The sequence below is a fragment of the Anoplolepis gracilipes genome, chromosome 13 (assembly GCF_047496725.1).
Source record: "Anoplolepis gracilipes chromosome 13, ASM4749672v1, whole genome shotgun sequence".
In the NCBI taxonomy this organism is placed as follows: Eukaryota; Metazoa; Arthropoda; class Insecta; order Hymenoptera; family Formicidae; genus Anoplolepis; species Anoplolepis gracilipes.
The window spans coordinates 2,805,023-2,827,968 of NC_132982.1; the positions used below are offsets into that span (position 1 = coordinate 2,805,023).

A 22,946-nucleotide genomic window follows, 5' to 3' on the forward strand; every position below is an offset into this window, starting at 1 on the left:
ACAATGCGACGCCTCCGCGTCCCTAAAATGCAGACTTTCCGAGATGCATTTCGTCATGCGTAGGTTCTTTCATTGTATGTGATGATATCTCCTGCTTTCAATTACATCCGCTATAGTATTTTGGATTCTGGCGCTTGTGTATTTTATTACAAGTACGACATTATTAATAGCGTGAAATTTTCTTTCGCCAAACATACGTGAGTTTCATTTTTTTAATTATTACAACATATATATATATATATATATATATATATATATATATATATATATATATATAATATAAGTATATACAAAAAATAATGTAATAATATAATATTATAATATATAATATTATTAATATAATAATACGATATATAATAATATTTAATAATAATATGACATATATATAACAATATAATAATATAATATTTTATAATAAATAATATTTAATGAAAACAATGTTGTAAAACTAAAAATAAATTACCAGCTGTGTAATTTTTTTTTTTTATATTGCATCTTCAGTCTAACATAGTTTCTCAAAATTTCGCGCGATATTTTCGACTTGTTTCGGCTATGAAAATAATTTAAGAGAAAGATCTTCATATTGGCACGTGGTTTGTTCCATAGAGATATTCGGCAAAGAGATGCTTTAATTATGCTAAGTAACGTCTCCCACAAGCGTCGCGTCGCGAAAGACTGAGCCGGTCATAATATTTAATCATTACTCGTTTCTTCTCCCTCCGCGAAGGCAGTTTCCGTAAGAAGTTCCGCCATTGTCAACCGGAAATGTATCGTCCGGATCGTGAAGATTACGTTCGCGATATTTCATCAGATTTATGTATAAATAAAATTAATCCTTCGATTACAATATATCATAAAGAAAAAGTATATTAACGATAATAAGAAATAAGTATTACAACGAAATGTTGATAATAAAATGTCGAAAACATGATAATATTGAGCTTGACAATACTTTCACCCTCGAATACTTTGAACCCTTCCGATCTTAAAGATTACGAAACAAACAAGAGCGTGAAGCTGGCAAATGGGGTGACTATGTCGCATCGGGTTCGTGCCATCCCTTCAGATTGTTTCACAAAGAAAAGCGATCGTTCAAGTGTAACCATGATCCTATATATTGTAAATTTAAGAAAAAAGATGCGAAATTTCAAAAGCAGCGAGATTAAAATAAAAACTTTTGATACGGCACGAGTATTAGATAACAATAGTGTTGAGAATTAAACAGTATTAGGAGAAAAAAAAATCTCTTTCTTGATATATCTAATTAAATCTCCGACGGAGGAAGAAACGATCTGCGATCTTTTATCCGCGGCGGTCTCACCCTATTACGGCTCTTCTTTTTCTTTCTTCCATAACTCACCTCGATCCCATCCTCCCGTCGAAAGGGGGGTTGGCAAGGAACGCAGTAGGGTGGCATTTCATTTTTTGACACCCGGTGTATTTGATTCCACCCTTGTAATAAACCCCAGGGGTTGCCACCAGTGGGTCTCTCTTCCCCTCTCTCGCTCTCGCTCTCTCTCTCTCTCTCTCCCTACATGTCATATCGACACCTCACCCCGAGGGTAGGTGACTGCTAGGTAATTTGCTTTCTTATTTTCTCCGTTACGGAGCTCCTACCCCCTTTCTTCCCTCCCACCCTTCTCTCTTTCTCTCTCTCTCTCTCTCTCTCGCTCTCTCTTTTTCTCTTAACTTTCACCATTCTCCGAATGCTCGTCGCGTTGCTATCCTTGCCTAAGGACCCGATTTCTCGCACCCCGCGGCCTCTTGCTTCGCCAATTTTCCTCTCGATGCAGACAGCTGATGCCTACAGAAACGCGTGAGAATTAAATCGACGCGACTGACCCGAAGAATTCCTCCCTTGAAATAAATTGAGAATTTTTCTTCGAAAGAATTCTTCAAGGGGGACTTTGACCTGTGTCCCGAGTTGTTTTCCTAACAATTTTTCTAAACAATACAAGACATAGCTTTATATGGTGAAAGTAGGACACGCGAAAATGATAATTAAAAATTATTTTCTCGACATTCCAAATTGACTGCCTTCTGGGAAATTAAAAAAAAAAAAAAATAATATTATTCACGGTTATCTCTACATATAATAAAAAGTAAGGTTTAAGGCGGTGACTGTTTCGTCGTCCTGATAAATCTCATGGAGACACAATGTCCGGTAACGTGAGAGACCGACGAGAAGCCCCCAGTGCCGATTACTCGTTTCATTGCTAATCCGATTTTAGCTACCTCCAGACCGAGAACTCCTTAACGCTACTCCGTTGGTTTCTCTCGATAATCTCGTTACCTCCATTAGAGAGACTTCGGCTGAGCCTCGGATCGTTTGCGCGTGGAAAACGTCATCTTGAGCGAGGACGACGTATATATAACGATGACAATTTTACCCGCGATTTTTACCTTACACCAGATCAAATCGATAATTCCGCCCGATCGATAGATAGACGTTATGATAAAATTGCCACCTGGGAAAAAAATATTCCGACGTAGCTCTCTATTCAAGAAATTCGTGAAAGCGCGGTTAAGTAGATACAACCCTTTCTAGCCAGACGAGCCGACTCCTCCGCGACAACGACGGTGCGGGTGGGTGACGGTGTGGGTGACTGGGTAGGTGGAGTGCGCCTCGCAGGGGACAAAACTCATCCTAAGAAGCCTCTAAGAACGCCAAGGCGGCGGTGTCGCTCTCTTGGTGGGGTATAAAAGTATCCGCATGCGCAAACTCCTCGTGGAAAAACTGCGGCCCGCCTCCGGGTGCCGCCTCCGACGGGTGTCCCCCTCGGTACCCCCTCGAGCCCCTGATCTCCGCGCGCGTGGTGGGCCCCCGAGATGATCTCTCATCCCCCTTTCCCTCTCTTGTCGCGCCCTCCCTCCTACCACCCTCTCCCGGTCGCTATCCCTTGATACGCGCAAGACGTCGTCTGGAACGACCCGCGGCCTTTTTCGAGAATTGCCCCCCGGGTAACATGTGCTAACCGTGTGTGATTACCTCCGCTCTACAACGCGAGCGCGTTGCCCGCACTACTGTCACCCTCGCCCCCACCCACCCACCCCCCCGCACCCCACCCCTCGCCTACCCTTTCCTCCCTCCCCTCCCCCCTTCGTTGCGTGTCCCCCTTGCCGCTCTCGTCGTTTTCTCGCTTTACTCTTTCGTCGATCGGTTTTTTTCTCGTCAGCGAAAATCAAAGTGCCACGACGGCGGACGAGAGGAATTGCCGACTGACGGGCCGATAAACGGGTTAATATTGTGCGGTGCAAGTGGAGAACCGCGCCGAGGGAAGTGATCATCTGCGCTGGCCGAGCACGCGACGGTTTTCTGCGAGGACACCAACGTGTGGTCTTCTGGTTGATACGTTAATACTGTGCGGCGCGATAATGTATAACGGTTCATCGGGAAATAAGAGGACCATTTAAAAATCTTGTGTACGTGAGATGACAAAATGTTTCGGTTCGACTGGGTGAATTTATATAATTTCCATGCCTTTTTTTACAAATTATTATTATATATCGGAAAAATTTTTGACAATTAAAAATTAATTTTAGAAAACACGCCAAAGACAAATGTTAAGGGTCACGTGAAAATGTTACGCTTTCACTCATTCTCGCTCAGAGATATTAATATTTTTTTTAACGACTAACAGTCATTCGTCAGAATCATCTCGAAAATTTTAGTTAAACCGATTATCTATTTGAATAATGTTGCTTTTTATGCTGGTCATCATTTTTTTCTTTTTTTTCTTTTTTTTTTTTTAACAACGCATAAGCTCCAATTATTCCTTGCCAGGCAACATGTCGTCGACAAATCCCGCTGATCTAATTGGTTACCTGCAGATAATTGTTCGGCATCGATAATTGGTCCAATTAATTTGAACGGAAAAGTGCGTCGATAATCGTCGGGCATTCATCGATTCACCGATTATGTGAACCGTGTCGGATGCGGGTTATAGAATATCGTTACAGTCGAAAGGACATCTGCGAAAAAAATAGCCGAAACGCAAACAGAAACCAATCGTTTTGGATGCGCGTGGTAGTGAAGTTATTGAGTTTTTATTTTGTTGCTGTTCACATCGTATGATTACAGTGCTCGCCAATAGATATTGGAGGACTATTAGATTTAAGCGCGTATATATAAAATAAAATAAATATAATGTCATAGACTTGTATGGAAAAACGTAATAGCTCATAAATTTCATTATAAAAAAAATACAAAAGATATCAAATAGTGCAATATATATATTTTTTTTGGCCATTTTTCCTTTTTAAGGAGCAGCGAAAATAGACGTTTTTTTTTTTTTTTTAAGCAACTGCGAATATTATATGCACTAGAATAAAGCTCTTTTATTTTATGCATCGCACTTTGTCAATCATACATGAAACTTGATTCTGGTATCTCACGTCATGTGCAACCTTTTGACCTTTATTTGTCAACCAACAGTTAAATTACCCTAAAGTTCCCTTGACATGCCAATCGCATTCGCTACATTCTCACCCTAATTCACTTTCTCTTTCCTACGAGACAAAAATTCAAAAATAATGTCACGCGATCCCCAAACATTTTTTTTGACGCCCTCGAGGGGTGAAGCTATCTCTCGCCTCTAACATCTCTCTCGATTACCGATGAATATGATGGTACCATCGGTTGCGCGTGTAAATGATAAATATTTCTTTTATTAATTTTATTTTCATTGTGTATTCTCTTTGTGAATCTCCAACATTTATTATAGTTTCTATAATCGCAATTTAACAACGCGTTTACTATTAAATGTTGAAGCAACTAAATCTTGAAGATGTCCGAAGCGAGACGTGTGTCTTGGATGATGTATGATGAAAATGTCTTGTAACCGACAAGTAATGTCTTGTCGAGAGCAAGGAAACGACGAGGGTCCGTTAACAGCGTCGCGAGATGTCCAAAGGATGAGCGTGGTAGCTTGTGTTCCGCCGCTTTCAACACGCCAGCATTTTCTCACTTTTTTCTCGTTCCGAGTAATCTGCGATGATGATGATGTAAAGACCTTTAGTTTTCAGGAAAAATGATTACAGATTACATGAAAATTTATTATTTTTGTGGTACATTTTTTATAATATTTCTAGATTAATATAAAAGATTGATATCAAGATTATTAATCGGAATCTGCAAAATTTCTGATGATAATAAAGTCTTTGGTCTTAAGAAAAAATTTGTGGGTGTAAATTCTGACATTATTACACATTTAGTTACAGATAAAATAATTTATTGAATTTTTTTTAGTTTTCAGGGAAAATGATTACAGATGGCATGAAAATTTATTAATTTTTTGTGGTATATTTTTTATATTTCTAGATTAATATAAAAGATTGATATCAAGATTATTAATCGGAATCTGCAAAATTTCTGATGATAATAAAGTCTTTCGTCTAAAGAAAAAATTTGTGGGTGTAAATTCTGATATGCATTGTTAACGATAACAATGGAAAGATTCGATTGACATGCATTATACACAAGAACGTTTGACATGTAAACAGATGAACAAATTTATTAATTTTTTGCTTATGAATCTTTTATGACATATTTCTAGATTAATATAAAAGCTAAAAAATAACAAGATTATTAATCGAAATCTGATACATTTTATAATGTGTGATATCCGGGATCTCTCATATCATTACATGCATCGACGTAACTACAGTAAGTTACAGCTATTTGAGAAACATGGAACCTCCTTAATCAGGATAGTTTTGTTATTCAGCCCCTCGCAATCGTCATCGTCGTCTGACCAAGAACAACCCTAGAGAGTTACGGTCCGGAGGCTGTCCCAGGGTCATTTCCATTTGCCTCTTGCAAAGTGGAATCATTTCCCAAGAGTGTGCGTTCCCCCCGACCTTCTCGTGTGGCACAGCTGGCCAGTAGTTTTGGAATCGTCCTTCTCCTTTCATTTAACCGATGAAGCGAATCCAGAATTATAAGAATCGATCATTGATTTCGGCTCTATTATTTATAGAGAAATCTATCCCGATAATATTACTTTAATACAATTATTTTTAAATAAACAATCATTTAGCATTCTGTTTCAGCTATTTTTATTAACTGTGATTTTTGTAAAAAAAAAAAAAAAAAATCACGTGTATAAATTCTATTTTTTGACATTTCATTTATTTAAAAATCGAACAGTTCCTCTCCCCTGCAATCTTTATTCTGGTTTATCCTCCGGTGGCTTCATCAAAGGCAAGCTTCCACCCGGAACTAACTACTAATGCAGCAATCTTTCTCGAGATCTTACTTAGCCGACTTATGATCGTAATTTACATAGAGATGGAAAGGTAACGTTTGTAAACTTTATCGCGCCATTCGTTTCATAAACTTTGCATTCGTATAAAGAGCCTAGCATATAATTCCGACGCATTATTCGTAAGTAATGTCTAAAGTTTAACACGTATAAAGTCACCTCTCTCTCTCTCTCTCTCTCTCTCTCTCTCTCTCTCTCTCTCTGAAATTTTCAGCAGCGGTTGTAAAACCGAAATGGATAATCGAGCCAAGAAAGAAATTCGATAGCCAAGAAATTGTCGCAAGTTTCCGGCTAGTTTCGAGTAACACGGTCGTACCGCTCGTGACAGTTTATCAAATTGCAAGGCTGCCCGTAAAGGGATGTAAGGGTCGTAACGTGGAACGAGGTTTGAGAGGGTAGCTTATTAGAGCCGCGACAGCGACCCCGACTCCACCTTGAAACCTCTGGCCCAACCGCCACCCTGCTAGAGTCTTACCACCTTACTTCCTTCCATCTTCTACCCTCTCTTACCACCTGTCTTCGACGTCTTTCCCGCACCCCCTTTCGTCGCGATCTTCCCCGATTCACGAGCGTATAGTTCGGGCAGCGTGAAAAAGATGGCTCGACATAAAGAGTCGCATGGGACTGGGACACTTGGTGCTCCTCTTTAATCTACAAAGCAGTATTCTAACAATAAGTGATCGGGAGGCAGCATGGATACATTTAGTTTAATAAAATAGACTTTGAAATATATTAGTAACGAGATGGTTTATTTTTTTTACAATTAAATATATAAAAATATTGGACGTAAATTTATTTATTTTTTCCTATTGACAACTCGAATTAAATATCAATACCTGTTAAAAGTTCAAAGAGGGAGAGAGAGAGAGATAGAGAGAGAGAGAGAGAGAGGGACGGACGGAATTTGAATATCGGCTTTCTTGAATGACATCAACGAAGGATATATGTATCAACGTGAGATCCCGAGGGATATGTAGTTTCTTATGCGAGAACAGGACCGCATACAGTTTGATTTCAAAAGACGCACAGCTTCCCACTTCTCTCTGGAGGGTAGTTTTAAAATTCGACCCCACGCGGCGCCCTAGGGGACCGTGTGTTACACGGTACTCATATCAATCCGGAGGATCGATATAAAGCTTTGATAGCTCGTGAGAGGATACAGATATTATAATTATATCGAAAACAATTTTATATAATTTATTAAGCAGTTTTATATAAGTTTTTTTCTAAACCAGGAGGAAACGATAACAATAGAAAGATTCGATTGAAACGCTATAGCGGGATTCAGATCAATATGGCTATATCGGCAGTTAAATTGACAACATAATTCTTTTGACGAAACGTTTTTACTCTCCCCCTGTTTTCCATTCAATCATCTCTCCATGCACGACAAAATCATGGATTCTAGGTTGCGTTCGAATGCATGTTGCGCGTATCAGGAGCGGCTGGCCACGTTGCGCTAATCGTATCGATCGAGCACTCTTAATCCATTAATGAACTTCCCAGGCTCGTTTTACCCTGGGTATCCGGGCTTTTCGCAGGCGTCGTCTGTATCTGTTACATCCCGCCGTTAAGCGTGTGCGTGTGAGTACGCCTTTACTTTACGCGTACGGTCGCTGACAAAAGTTCAAATTAAAATTACCTCAATTCGAGCTTCAATCTACGATTCCGCTGCAGTCTCATATATATTTTTTTTTTTTTTTTTTTTTTTGTTGCACATATTTTTATTCTTTTATTATATATAATTATAAATGATTATTGTGCCAACAAAATTACATGACGTCTCTTGGTTATTTAAAATCTGTCAAACATATTTATAAATTCCTGAAGCTAAGTGTCTTGAATATTTTATTTTATTTCATGTTGACGCGACGAATGATTTGCGTCAAATTAAATATGCTTGCAGTTTTTTTTTTTTTTTTTCTTTTCTCTTACATACTAGAGACTTTTATCAATCAACGATTATCGTCACTTTTGGCAATGACTTTACAAGCGCGCGTACGTATGTATTTGTATAATGTGACACTTTGCAGACTCTTGTTGGTTGACAGTGATTTTCCATGGGATACAAAACTGTCGTTAGACCCTTTTGCGAAAAGGTCCGTTCCCAACCCTCTCGTACGTAGCTCACCTAAAACTTTTCCTACGAACCGCACACGAGGGTGTAATGCTGCACATCGAAGGGTTAGAAATTTCTCGACACTTTGCTTCTCTTTCCCCCCGCCGTTTATTTCGTCTTTCCTTCGCTCGCGTCTCCGACGCATCGCTGAGATTTAGGGGATGAAATCTCTTTTCTGTTCTGAGCCAATGAAAGTAAGTAATCAGATGTCAATTGTAGCAAATTAAAGCAGATTGCAATCGCATTTTTTTTTCAACAACAATTGACATTATATAATATAAATTAAATAAGGACAATCTTTTTTCTCTCTGTCTCTCGCATGTGAGATAATAAAAAAATCGTTCAAAATCCTTTTTTTACGGAGCCGCCAAACAAGCGATAAGTCTCTTCTAACGCCTTCATTCTCGACAACAAATTCCTCAAATATTTATCTGCCTTGCACCCTCGAATCCCTCTAGTACGTCGCCCCAAACGCCACTTCCGTTTCACACTCGGCGAATGTGTCAATTCTGACGCCTATCGACGTATGACAAACACCCTTCTCGTCTCTCGCTAGCTGTCGTCTTGTCGTTTCTGACAACCCTGACAATCGGAACAAAGGAACAATACGAAAGGGAGAATATTGAAGGAGGGGAGAAAACATTTTTTCTTTTTTTTTTCTTTTTTTTAAAGTTATACTAATTAAATTTACATGAAAATTAATTTCCAATATTTACTCAAATTTATATATTAATTTTATAAAGACGAATATCTTTCAGTTTACCAGCATTTTGCGTGCAAACACACTTTCCAAAAGAAATCTTATTCATCTTCAACATGACGGGACAACGGAATCTCTGCATCGATTAGATCGAATGTTCGTGACACGTTTCGCGCGCCGGGACTGCGTGCAATTAATTTATTTTTCTCCGTTCGGGCGTTAATTGTTAAACTTAGATGGGCGGTCGTCGACGATCCCGCAGTTAGACTCCGGGATCGAAAGAAGGAGACGGCGAGCAGCTAGGAAGGGAGACGCGAAGAGACGAGGACGCGACACTCGGACGTCAAATGCGGACGGGACGAAGAAAGATAAAGAGGGATGATTATACAGTAGACGACAGCGAGGGAGAGCCTCGGAGGGTTGCTTAGGCCGACCGAGACGAGAGACCGAATCGAGAAGTTTCGCAGAAGGGAAGCGGGAAGCCAAAACGCGGGGGTAGATTGGGTTACCGAGATAATTAGAACGATGATCGGAAGCAGCAATGCATGCCTCGTTGAACGAATTCTTTTTACTTGACCGGTTGTTCGGCGGTATCGGTCCTCCCCCGTCTCGTGTTTTTTCTTTTTTTTTTTCCAACAGAGCGAAACGATAAAGGGCACAAAAAAGTGTCCACTGAGGGAAAGATAAGATCGCTGAGCGTGTCGTGTCCAGGAATCGAGAATCCGGCCTCGGGTCTCTCCTCGTCGATAAGTCTCCGTGATATTATACGGCACCCCAGTGACACATTTTTATGCGACGTCGTCGTCGTCGTGTGATTGGTCGTTGAAGTCGGCGGCCCCCGTGAGATCGCTTGACCGGAAATGTCTTGCCGCCGTAAAAACACATCTATATACGAGCATGTGTTTCTCGAACCGGGGAAATATATTCGTCGCGCGGACGATCTTCCTCGTCGAGGAAGCTTTGGAGAAACACCATCGGAAAGGGATCTCGTTATCGGAGGCCAAGGATCTGTGTTTTCGTTTCGCGTTTCGACCTCGCGTAGTTTTTATAATGGATTATACACGCTTCTGCTCAAACTCTCGAACGTCGTCCGTTTGACTTTACTCTATTTGCGTTGAGGGACATCTGAATATTTAACGGGCCCTTCAACCAACTCCATCCTCCGCCCCCTCTCCCTCCCCCCTGCCTCCTCCGCAAACCCCACGCTTCTCGTCCGACTCTCTCAGAGTCCCAGCTGCGGTGAATTATTTAACATCCCCAGGGAGACCGGTTACCTATGTGAATCGATGTGTCAGCGAGATTTTACTATTCTTTGTTTATGCTTCTCCGCCCTCACGTACGATATCAATATGGTCACGCAACTCTGAGCATCACTCTCATCGCACCAATGTAATAATACTTGAAATAGATTTAAGCATGTCGTAAATTCGATTAATTAAACTGACAGTTGGATTAAAATGCAGATTACTATGCGATATTGAAAAGAAAATTCTTCTTTATTATATTATATTATATATATATATATATATATATTTTTTTTTTTCATAAAACACAAATTTGTATTACGGTAATATATATATATTGAAATTTTTTATTATGCAAGAGCATTAACTTTATGGAAAAAAAAAGAAGAGAAAAGTCCAATTCTTTTTCTTTACATATTTTTATCACTTGTGCGTGGGAATGTTAAAATATTCCAAATAGTTCAAATAAGCCGAAGGTGAGGTGGGAAGATACTCGCAAGAATTTCTCAGTTCCCCTCGTCGAAACCAACTCGGTAAATGCACAGGGCGACTGTTCGACAAATAGAGGTTGGGAGTAAATATTGTGCAAATATAACAATTTCTACTGTGTATCGAAAGGCGTAGGCAATCTTCAGCTTGTGCATATGGTACATGTCATGTTCGATGAGAGAATTAAATAACAACATGAGATGTATTTGTATACGATTACAATGTGTAAACATTATCGAATTAAATTTTAAAATTATATTTAAATATTTATATGCATATTTTTTATTTATGACAGAATGTAATTTTTATCTTGAAAAATAATATAATATAATTATGGTTCCATCAGTGCAGCGCCTCTCTTGGAAAATGATGATACTATGTCGACGAGCATACAATGTGGTCGACAACACTTGTTTGCTCGCAAGAAAACATTTATTTACTTCTCTTTTGGTAATATTCCACATTCTGCTCTTGTATTTTATAAAAATACTATATAGTACATGTTCTTCAGAAAAAGACATTAGCCTATTTGGAATTTATTGATTTTGATTTTAAAATTGTTGTTTATATGGACTTTTTCATATAAACAATATAAACTATATGTAAAAGCTTATAAATTAAACATAGAATGCAAAAAAGAACAGTAATTATTATAAAGAGAGAGAGAGAGCAAGAGAAAACATACAAGTACAATAATATTAATAATATTTATTATATATATATATTATATATAATATATTTTTTAATAGAGTATGAAATTCACTTTGTTGATTTTATGGTGAATTATTTCGTTTGTGTTTAAATCACGTATACATATACAACATAAACGAACATCTTTGATTAACCATATGTTATATATTATTCATTGTTGACATAAATGACAGGTTAAACATTGTTTACATTGTTTACGCGCAAACTATATTATCGAAAAAAAATCCTGCCAATTTTCAATTCTTACCTGAATTTCTAAATCGACGATTTAAACATATGTTTGCTTCAAGTTATCGTGTGAAGATTAGGTATAATCTTCAACAGAGTGCGCTTAAGCTGTACTGTTTCAAATCAACCTAAACCTGATTGAACGTGACAGCTCGAACGGTAAAAGCAAACAGTCATCGATCTTGGAAATGACGCTGTCATTGTTGACCACGTCATGCTGTCACCTATCAGCTGGTGACTGCAACGGGCAGTAATTATTGACGGTTATGTAATTTTATACGGTCTAACTTGAATTATATATGGAATCAAAGGAGATAACGCGCGTTTTATCGTAACTTTGGCGCAGAAGCAGATTCGATAGGCATTTGGTTGAATGCAGTAACACGACAATGGCGGAGGGACCGGAGTTAAGTTTTTTTGACCTGCGTACGGTGCATGATTATTTTGACCAAGCCCTCGCGGAAAATGACGATATCGTTCTGAAAGCGTATCTAGACGCTTACAACGAACTTTACAAGTAAGTGTTATTGTATCTGTTTGTATCATCTAACATAACCTTATCATTGGATGCATGGATTTCAACTTGTTCCTTCAATTTATGCGGCTAATATTTGAATGGATTGTTTGGCAACTTATGACGTTTTTCTAACATATGGAAGTGGATCAAAAATTAAACGAGCGACAGCTTAAATAATTTTATACATTATTGGATCAAGAGAATTTTTATTACATTATTCAATGTTCAATGCATAAAATTTATAATGCTCTTGTCTAAAAGTTTAATAAAGTTTTGAAAAAATATAAAAATATGTTATAGGTAAAAATTATAATTCTGTGATATCAATCTCCTTTGCTGTTATCTATTTCTTTTGGTCAAGTCAGCAAATTAATCATGATATCTCTTGTTAATCTTACATCAGAGATATGAGTTTGTAACCATTTATGCTTGCGTAACATACTGTGTGCACAGATTTTTCCAGCTAATGGGCAGTGTCTTTAGTTTTGTTTCTTCTGATCTGAAGCAAAAAATAGACATTTTGGCTAATTTGTTAAACAAGGACAATCAGCAGTATACCACTGTCAAGTCTATGATTGAGTATGAGAAGGAAAACAAGCTATTAGAAAAATCTGATTTCGTCAATGGCGCACGTACTTTATTACGATTGCATAGAGGTTTAGGTAAGTTTATTTGATGTTGTTATCATTGGTATTTATTCAGAAATCCAAATCAGCTGATATATTTACATTTCAATTTTCTAGATTTTATTAGAGAATTTTTGCGACAACTGGGTGATCTCTCAGATGGTGACAAAACGTCCAGCTGTTGTCAAGACGCATACAACAAAACCTTGGCAAAGCACCATCCATGGGTGATCAGGAAGGCGGCGATAGTTGCCATGTACGCAATGCCTAATAGGGAGACTTTATTTAAAAAGGTAAAAAAAGGATTTAAAATAAAAAAATCGAAACTTTTTATGGAATCTAGTCGAGAATAATTTTCCCTTCACTTTTAATCTGATCCTCAGGTCTGTGGTGAAAATGTTCAACGAAACATAGACGTTTTGCCAAAAATGTTGGAGGTTACTGCCGACGTATTTAATCGCACCGACAGCATCTACGAGAATTACCAGCTGCACGCTCTACCATAATGGTAGAAAATATAAAAATGACACATTCACTCGATATTTTTAGCTTCTCGAAGTACAGCACGCGACATTCCATATTCTCAAGATATTGTGATATTATTGTGGTATAAGATATATTGTATAATTAGTACTATCGATATATATAATAAATAAGCACACCCATTTTTTCGGGGCAATACGTATTCCATAACGCGATCGATACTTACATAATTATCATATATACTGACAACGTACAAATAGTCACACAGATTAAATGAGATAGTAAGATGTATCCCTTTAACATACAATCTTGTCATTTCAGCTTTGTATGCTTTATTAAGAGGAATTAAGTGAAATTAATTTTGCTGGATGAAAGATTTTGCTAGGTCTCTTTTTCAGTGAAAACCGATGATCTCTATATTTATAAGTTATTTCGATGTTTCTATAACACAGTATTGTATAAAAATTTATTACTGATAAAAAGACCATAATGGAATCAATGTGTCTCTTTTTCTCTCAACATTCCCAGGTAGCACCGTTCGTTTTATAAACGTTTTCTAAACGTATCTAATACGAAAAGATAAGTTTAGAAAACGTTATAAAACGTTTATTAAACGAACATGTGCTACTTGGGTTGCTACCTATTTACAATTATTTAACAACAATGTTCTTCGAGACTGCCATTTCTTTTCAAACAATTGTATAGATGTGATCTTGTAATTAAATGATTACTGTTAAGCAACTTGTCAATTTAAATGCAATTCTTTCATTCAGAATGATGGAAAATTTTGTGTCGCCCATGTGACATTCGAAATTGGTGATACAGTAATGAGGCTCGCAGAAGACGGTGACGCAACGTCGTTGATTAGCATACCTGCAACAAAAGTAAATTTAATTAGGAACACTTGAAGCCAGCAGTCGCGTTAGATTTCAATCTTACCGGCAATGCTGGCGGTGAGGAAACAGACGGTGCTGCCAGTGACAAGGGCTCGCATAATAACTTTCGTCACTTGTTCCTTCTTCTCTGGCGCTAAAGAAGCAAAGGTGCCAATCTGGATGCCGATCGAGCTTGGATTCGCGAAACCGCATATCGCGAATGTGGCGATCGCTTCCGATCTCCCATATATCCTGCCTTGCTTTTTAAACTCGCCCAGCTTCTGATAGGCAACCAATTCGTTGACCACCGTCTTTAGACCTATCAGTGTACCCACATCCTCGCAATGTTCCCAAGGAACCCCCATGATCCAACTCAGTGGCATAAAGACTTTGGCCAAAATAATCTGTAAAACTGGAGATCTAAGCTTCGCTCAGACATAAATTTCTAGTCGCTGGAAAGGATTTATTACCTCGAGAGTCAGTTCCTCGTAACCGACGAGACCACCGAACCAAGACAGCATTCCATTTACAAACGCAATGAAGGCCACGAAAGCCACGATATTCGCGATTATACCCAAAACGATTGGTAGTGCAGCTAATGCACCATTCGTAGCTGCGTCTAGGATACTGGTGTCCTCTCTATACATAAAAAGAAAATATTTATATTATAAATTAACATTAATATAAAAGCTATAGCCGAAATGAAAAAAATGGAAAATCATTCCTTTTTTGTTATTTTTTGATAATAGGACGGAAAATTATTTATTTTCTTGTAATAATTATAATAGTAGTTATAATAATTGTAATAGTTATAATTTTACAGTGTAATTATAACTATTACAATTATTATTACTATTATAATTATTACAAGAAAAATAAATATTTTGTCTGTCCTATTATAATAAAAATATAATAAAAAAATGATTTATTTTTATTTTTATTTTTCTTCACCATGTTGCACCAACTCGAAAAAAATTGAAAAAATTTGAGAGTATCGAGACATATAGAAAGAGTATTCTATGAAAGATTGGTGATTGAAAGGAACATGTTAAAAAGGCCATTTCTTAATTTTAGTCTTTTTTAAAAAATCCAGTTTTTATTCGAGATTAATAAAAAATTTAAATAGTTAGTAAATGTAGTAAGAATATTAAATAGTTAGTAAAATAAAAAATTTTTTTGTGTCTTTTGTTGATAAGTATTTAGAAAAAAAATCGATATGATATCATCTCAAATATTTACAGAAAGGAAAAATAAAAATTGCCAAGTATTATTTGAAAACTCGTCGGGGATACTTTTTGTATGCCTATCCGGTTATAGCCTTTATATTAAATTAATGTTAAATTTATAATAATTTTTATGCTATATATAAAAATTATTTTATATTTTATAAAGACTTTGCACTTACGATTTTTCAAGCTTGATATTTTCGAATTTTGTGAGACTTTGCTTGGTTTCCGGATAAAAGAGCTTGGAATAACTTAGAGCACCCGGCGCAGACATTACGGAGGCGGTTATTAAATGAGCCGGTTCCGCACCGAATGCTATGTAAGCAGCCAATACTGAACCTGCAACCGGACAGGTAAACACGATTGTAAATTGCGGTTTAATGACACCACACGGTAAATCTGGTATTTATGAGAAGCGCGTGTGACACAGACCAGAGGTTGTGGAAAATCCTGAACTCAATATTGCATGCAATTCCGAAGAAGTCAATTGGTTGATGTACGGCTTGAATAATAGGGGAGATTCCGACTAGAAAAACCACAAAACAATTTAGTTTAAAAAAATATCATGATCCAGAAATTTGATAATTTTGCGAGAATATAAAGTTATACTGAGATATGCAGTTGTTTAAACAACGCATTACCATTCCGATGAAAGGATTAGCGACGGCGCTTAGTGACTCGATCATTGTTGTGCCCATTATGCTTTGCAAAAACCATCCTAATTTCATGATTATCCACTGCATTGCGCCGATATAGGACATTACTTGCACCGCAAAACTGAAGAAAAAGATTACGGGCAGTACCTAATAAAATGAATGTTATTATGAAATTATTAGCATTAGTTTCTCACGAAATTGTAAGTAAAAAAAAAATTTAAACGAATAAACAAAGCAACATTTTGCTTTATATTTTCCAATTTCTACATAAGAAATGATTAATTTATAATTTAATTAATTATCAATTTAATTTAATAATAATTAATTTAACCTACAATTTTATTATTAGATAATTGTAAAACATATATAATGTTTATTAATTTATATTTGACTTTAAACGCCTTATATTATAGTAAATCAACTAACAGTGAACGCAAAGACTCCTTTGCTGACTATGTCTTCTGAGAATACGAAGCCGGCACCGACTTTAGCGTAATTCAAGAAAGTGGCCACTTTATTGGCCGCACATTCGAAAATACTGCGACCGACGGGCCATCGAAGTGTAATGAGCCCAAGTGTAAATTGTAAAATCAGGCCCCAAATAACAGGTCTCCAGTTGACCTGCGCATATTTAATATTACATACAGGGTGTTCTGGTAAAGGTTGGCAATCTCTCGTGGGCATGTAGAACGGGTAAAAATAACCCCATGAGTTTCTATAAAATTTTTTTTCTATATTGCATTCCTACCGAGATATTGTATTTGTCTCTAAAGTTTAAATTGGGAATCATTTTTCTTAAATAACTTTTATATTACTTTGTAGATCTTAATAATGTATAAAAACTTTTTTTTATTATTAAGTGAAGATCTTTAAAATAGTGTGATAGATTTTTTTATATCATCTCGGAGAGCCAAACTCGGATCACTTGTAAATCTTTCAACTTATAAAACTTTAAAGTCGGTGGGCTTTTTTTATTTTTAAATTATGTTTTTAGATTCTTCACATCTTTCTCTAATAAAAATGTATTCTTGTTTCATTTCGTTAAAACTAACTGTTTTCGAGAAAAATGCATTTGATCGATAGAAAGTAAATCTTTAGTCGTAATAATTGAATAATAATTTTCAAAATAATACAAAATTACAATGTGTATTGAAGAGAAAACAATTACTTAAAATAATATTATTTATCACTGTGAATAAATAAGAAATGCTTCTGGGATATGGCGGGTGCATCAATTCGTCGCACGGGATTGCGTTAGAGTCGGTGGAACCCATTTCAAACATTTTTTTTTAATTTGGCTAAATTCGTTTTCTTTCAAATAAATTTTAATATACAATGTAATTTTGTATTATTTTAAAAGGCATTACGATTGCAATTATTACGAATAAAATTTTACTTTCTATCGATCAAATATGTTTTTCTTGAAAACAGTTTTAATGAAACGAAACAACAATATCTCTTTCTTAGAAAAAGATGAGAAGAATCTAAAAACATAATTTAAAAATAAAAAAACCCACCGACTTAAATTTGTGTAAGTTAAAAGACTTACATTACAGGTGATCCGATTCTGGCTCTCCGAGATGATATTAAAAAATCTATCACACTATTTTAAAGATCTTTACTTAATAATAAAAAAAAAGTTCTTATATATTATTAAGATCTAGAAAGTAATATAAAAATTATTTTTGAAAAATGATTTCCAAATTTAAACTTTAGAGACAAATATCTCGATAGAAATGCATTATAGAAAAAAATTTTATAAGAACTTACGAGGTCATTTATACCTGCTCTACATGCCCACGAGAGGTTGTCCACTTTTACCAGGACACCCGGTATATGACGTTAAAATGATTGAAAGTGATAAAGAAAGCTCGTGTGTGATTACAAATTTTTACACATATTTCTCAATTCTTTTTCTTCTCGCTAGAAAAAAGATGTTTTTAAAATTCATATTAAATATCAAGATATGATATGCATACACGTACATTAGACAATTTAATAAAGTGGATTAAAAAATTTCAGCGAAATTAGTGACGTGTCTACCCACGTGCCTTTAGTAATTTTTGTCAATTCCGCTTGTATATATTATATTACAGTAATTGGAATGCGTTCGGGAGAAAGTTACGTAGCAGATGAAGATAATTGTTGCGTAACGCATGAAATTAATGAATTAATTTATCTCTAAACACTTTAAATACAATAATGGATAAAAATGGTATCTCTTGTTTAACGTGAAGAAAGATTGTACGATACAAGTCAAAGTAAAGTTATATAAAAAAATGACTAATAGAATTAAATCATATCAGATATCAGATGTTCGCTTGCCTGTTTCGGATGTTTAGAAAATAACCAGCCTAATCCCAGTATGATAATAATGCTGAGGATACCAATTAATCTGTATCTCGATTCCGCGGTGTCGAGAATGAGAAAAATAACGATGACTGCTAGTATGATCGAGTACAAGATGGTTCCTCCAACGCACGTTCCGTATCTAAAAGTTGTCGTGATTTAATATCGATACGAATCGTTTAGAAATAACTCTTATCGAACTTTGATTAACGTTAATTTCTCACTTGGTATTTCGTAAGCGTTCCAAGGAATTCGTTATTGGCAGGCAACATTTTACAAAGTATTTCCCGAAATATCGTTTTACGATCAAGAAATAAAATAGACCAAGATATGTAAATCCTGCAAGTATAAGTAGCATACCGTATCCATCGCACCATTGCAGATCGCAATCATTTTCTGAAATTAAGAAATCGGCATATCATATCACTTTGTCAAATTTAATGTTGCTACTTTATCAGGGTGTATATGTTTTGGAAAAAAAAAATTTCAACGAATTTTTTTGGAGAAATCAGAGAACTCTCATGAAATTTTATTAGCATTCGGGGAACTTGAAAAAAATTTCTCTTTGATTATTTTTATTAATTAATTTTACTTTAATTAAATTAATTTTATTTTATTCTTATATACTGTAAATTATAAATATATCTCTGTTTGTATATTCAATGTCTTAACAAACGTTTTTTCAAATACATTTGTAAAATCTAGCATTAGAAAACATATACAATAAAAAGCTTATTTTAAAAAATTGCACTAAAAAAGAACTTTAAAATATTCTTTTTATTTGGAATTTTAAATAAAAATACCTGGAAGATAAGGGATTTTTTTTTACAAGATTTGAACAGACAACTTGCTTAACAAATTTTAGTTACGTATAGAAGATAATTCTAAATTCTATCGAAACACGTATAATAATGAATTCTAACGAATAAACACACATACGTTTACTTTTCCAATATATGCCTGCGAAAATTATATAAGCTACAATAAAAAGATTCAAAATTATTAAGCCAAAGCTCTTAAAAACTCTCCGGTGTTTCGAAAGATAGGCATCGATCGCGTTGCCTTTAGTCTTCCAACGTATTTTTGATTCACGATGAGCGTCCTGCGAAAATAATGTTACGGATTAGTATTGTTTTAGATCGTTAGTAAGCGACATTTTTAAGAGTAGAGGAAATTGTTCTCTTTATCCAAGTTTCTTATTTTATTTTATTTATTTATTTATTTTACTTTAAAAGTTAAAAAAAATATATATATATGTATATTGCAAATATGGTATTGCTCAATAACGGCAAATTATGCACTATTATCGTCAATTATTCATGCACACACGAATATATAATTAGACGATCGATTGTTCCGAACAAAGGCATGCATTCCTTCGCGATAACAATAAGACTGAGGCTAAACTGTACTTACTTGATTCGTTATAGGTTCATTTTTTCGATGACCATTTTCCAACACGTTTAACTCATTAGCCTATCAATCAGAAAAACAATGAACCTTGTTAAATAATCTTTTTATCATTTTTTGTTTCTCGAAGCAAAGAAAGTTAGAGACGAATAAAATATTCGAATAATATTTTAAAATATTTAATGGAAATATATATTAAACACACATTTCTGTTTAATATATTCTTTAATTTTATTACAATTAAAATTCAAGATGGAAAAGTCAGCTTATAAATATTTAAAGGACATTTTCACTGATGTATAAGGCAATTATTCGAAAAAGATTATCAGCAGAAATAAAAAAATATAGTTACTTCAAACGCCTGATTTATCATTTCGAACATATTTCACTGCTCTTCACTTCACTTTGCGATTAAAAAGTATCCTCCTTCCGTCGTTCTTTTCGCAACACTGACGTGCAAAATGGACGAATGTGTTTTCTCGATATGTAGAAGGAATAACAATTCTCGCACATAGACACTTTGTAATCTCATTGAAATCGCACCAACAGATAACGGTGATAACAGAACGTTTTATAAAGCTTTAACTGTAATTTGGATGTCGGTAATCTGAATTATTAATCATTTTTACACTGTATGTGCAAATATTATTCATATGCACACTTAGCGATAATTGAAGGACTAATGTAGACGATAGGCTATGTTTAAGAGTGTTTCATTTTTTTCCATCCTGTAGAGATGGCACTTCGTAATTTTTAAATACTGATAAAATTTTACTGATTTTTTGTTATTGATATTTCTCAGCATTATCGATTAATCAAGTTTGATAACTACATATTGTCATTTCACGATAAATACTTAAGTTGCATTCTTAGCGAAGTAAGTACAACATGCGGATATGTAGAGAGACACACTGACATTGTTTTTCACCTGTACAACAAGATAAGCCGCTCAAGAACCTACTGAAAATCGGTGACGCGATATAGTCTCGTTGTGCAACCTCGAGACTATGAGAGATATGAGTGGGGGGACACTCCCTTCTCACGATGATATTTTGAATGAAAAAAGATATTGCGAACATCCTGTTTTTCTTTTTGCAATTGTGAATGATGGATTTTGCTGAGATAGAGTGTCTCAGACTTGAGACATTTACTTTCATCGTATGAGCTCTGCAAAAATATATCTGTTCAAGTCTCCAAGTTTAAAAAACTTTATAAAAGTAATGTGTTCAAATCTACACTCAATCTATCTCATTTTTAAGCAAGATATAAATCATGTGAAATTTTACTTTCAAAATACATTATTTTTAAACATTTTAACGTAAATATAATAAGATGAGAAAGTCACTTAATATGGTAATTTTTCGATTTAATTTTTTTTTTTAATTAATTCACGCAAAGTAATGTAGATTTTTTTGAAAATTTATCACAAAAATTATTAATTTTATTCAAAAAAATCTCTCTTAATTATGAAAATTTATAAATTTATATTTACAATTTTAATTAAATTAAAAAATTATTATTTTGTACATGTAAGAAATACTTTTGTTACATGCCTCGGAAGACGCATTTATGAAAATATTTACATATGTGTGTCTGAATAATGTATTACTACTATTTATAAGACTATTTCATTATTCCTTACGTCATTATTATGTAATTTTCTTCACATTATCAGCGATTTAAAAGTCTATAATTATCTTGTTTACTTACATATATTATTATAAATGTCATAGCATTTATCTTTTAAATTATTATCATATGCAAAAGCACACATACATTTCACTTATTTTGACGGGAGCGTAACTTTTTGGTTAACAAGTTTCCTATGTCTGAAATTCATTATTTAATTTATTGGGTTGATGCTCCTTCCAACTTATTTCCTTTACGTCAAACTCCTCTGTTATTATGTATCTCGTTGGCGAGCGATTTGTTGGACGGGCACCAGCGAAAAATCCCGGAACGCGTTTCACCTCGCACGCATATGCGTGAGATGCAATTCAAAACAGGTGCGTAAAAAATTCTATAGCTAATCGCGCTGCCGACGCGACGAGCCGGACGAGACACGGGAACTGGAGAACTAAACCGGAAAATAAAGTCGCGAAGCACGACGTAATAAATAACCGCGAATGAACGAATTACGTAACGTTTGCGATGCGATTACAAAAAAATACGTTGCCTGAAAAGAAGAAAAAAACCTTTTTTTTGACCGGTAGAAAATTATCCATGTTTTAACAATGCATTACCGCGATTCCAAGTTAATTAAATGTTCAATTGATAACAATGTAATTTGTGGCAATTTTTATATAATCTTGTTTGAGTATCAAAACAGCTGGTGCACACCTGTTCTTCACATTATGACATGTTCAAACAGCTGTCAAACTATCCATTACAAATTATTATTTATATAAAGTCGTGTTGTACATACCCAAAAGATTTCAGTATAATTTATAATCACGTCATACACAAGTTTTCACGGTATAGTGTCTCGTTTATTTAATCAGAGCGGTTTTTAGATGAATTCGGATATGAAAATGATTTGATATCGCGACGCGATAAAGTCAAATTAAGCGTATTTAATACGACGATATCTATTCAACTCAACAGTTTGATATAATATATGATCAATAAGAATTATCCGATTTAAATTTTTTATCTGTGAGATTGATAATTATGAATGTTGGAAATTTAAAAAAATCACAGTTTATTTTCTGCAGTGGACTTAAAGAAGCATATACAATATATACTGATAATATACGACGATGTAATCGAATAAAATCAATTCTAAATTGGCTGAGGAACTTATCTCGCTAAAGCACTTTTGCCACCATCTACGTCCTGTATGTTTTCTTGGCAAATTTTACGCAAAGTTGAATTGCTCTATAAATTACAAGCAGGAAGTCCGAGTAATCGGAGGCTTCCAAGGCTAAACTGTCTGGCTGCTGTCGAGGAACAAAAAAATCGGGAAGATGATGCTTAGCTTATCTCGTCGAGACGCGACGCGAGAGAACACTATTTTACCGAGAATCATGTTCGAATTTTTGTTCGAAGCG

At 35.2% G+C, this 22,946-nt stretch overlaps 2 protein-coding genes across 3 annotated transcripts; one reads left to right on the top strand and one right to left on the bottom strand.

The window, feature by feature from the left end:
• Window positions 1-11,880: 11,880 nt before the first annotated feature.
• LOC140672449 (ceramide-1-phosphate transfer protein) lies at window positions 11,881-13,564 on the top strand. The gene is made up of 4 exons (XM_072904626.1): window positions 11,881-12,271; window positions 12,725-12,933; window positions 13,015-13,190; window positions 13,281-13,564. Exons 1-4 carry the CDS (start codon window positions 12,144-12,146, stop codon window positions 13,401-13,403), a joined length of 636 nt encoding a protein of 211 aa, XP_072760727.1. The 5' UTR covers window positions 11,881-12,143; the 3' UTR covers window positions 13,404-13,564.
• A 408-nt stretch (window positions 13,565-13,972) lies between these two features.
• On the bottom strand, window positions 13,973-21,070 carry Cnt2 (Concentrative nucleoside transporter 2). 2 transcript variants are annotated; one of them, XM_072904624.1, is made up of 12 exons: window positions 20,249-21,070; window positions 19,903-19,962; window positions 19,426-19,588; window positions 18,711-18,882; window positions 18,463-18,628; window positions 16,564-16,758; window positions 16,123-16,284; window positions 15,914-16,007; window positions 15,661-15,820; window positions 14,726-14,894; window positions 14,320-14,659; window positions 13,973-14,253 (listed from the first exon to the last, which is right to left on the bottom strand). In XM_072904624.1, the coding sequence occupies exons 1-12, from the start codon at window positions 20,276-20,278 to the stop codon at window positions 14,150-14,152; spliced, it is 1,815 nt and encodes a 604-aa protein (XP_072760725.1). In that variant the 5' UTR covers window positions 20,279-21,070; the 3' UTR covers window positions 13,973-14,149. The 2 variants fall into 2 exon arrangements, with proteins under 2 accessions (XP_072760725.1, XP_072760726.1); XM_072904625.1 differs by lacking the exon at window positions 19,426-19,588 and having other exon boundaries at window positions 20,249-21,063.
• Between the last annotated feature and the right edge of the window lie 1,876 nt (window positions 21,071-22,946).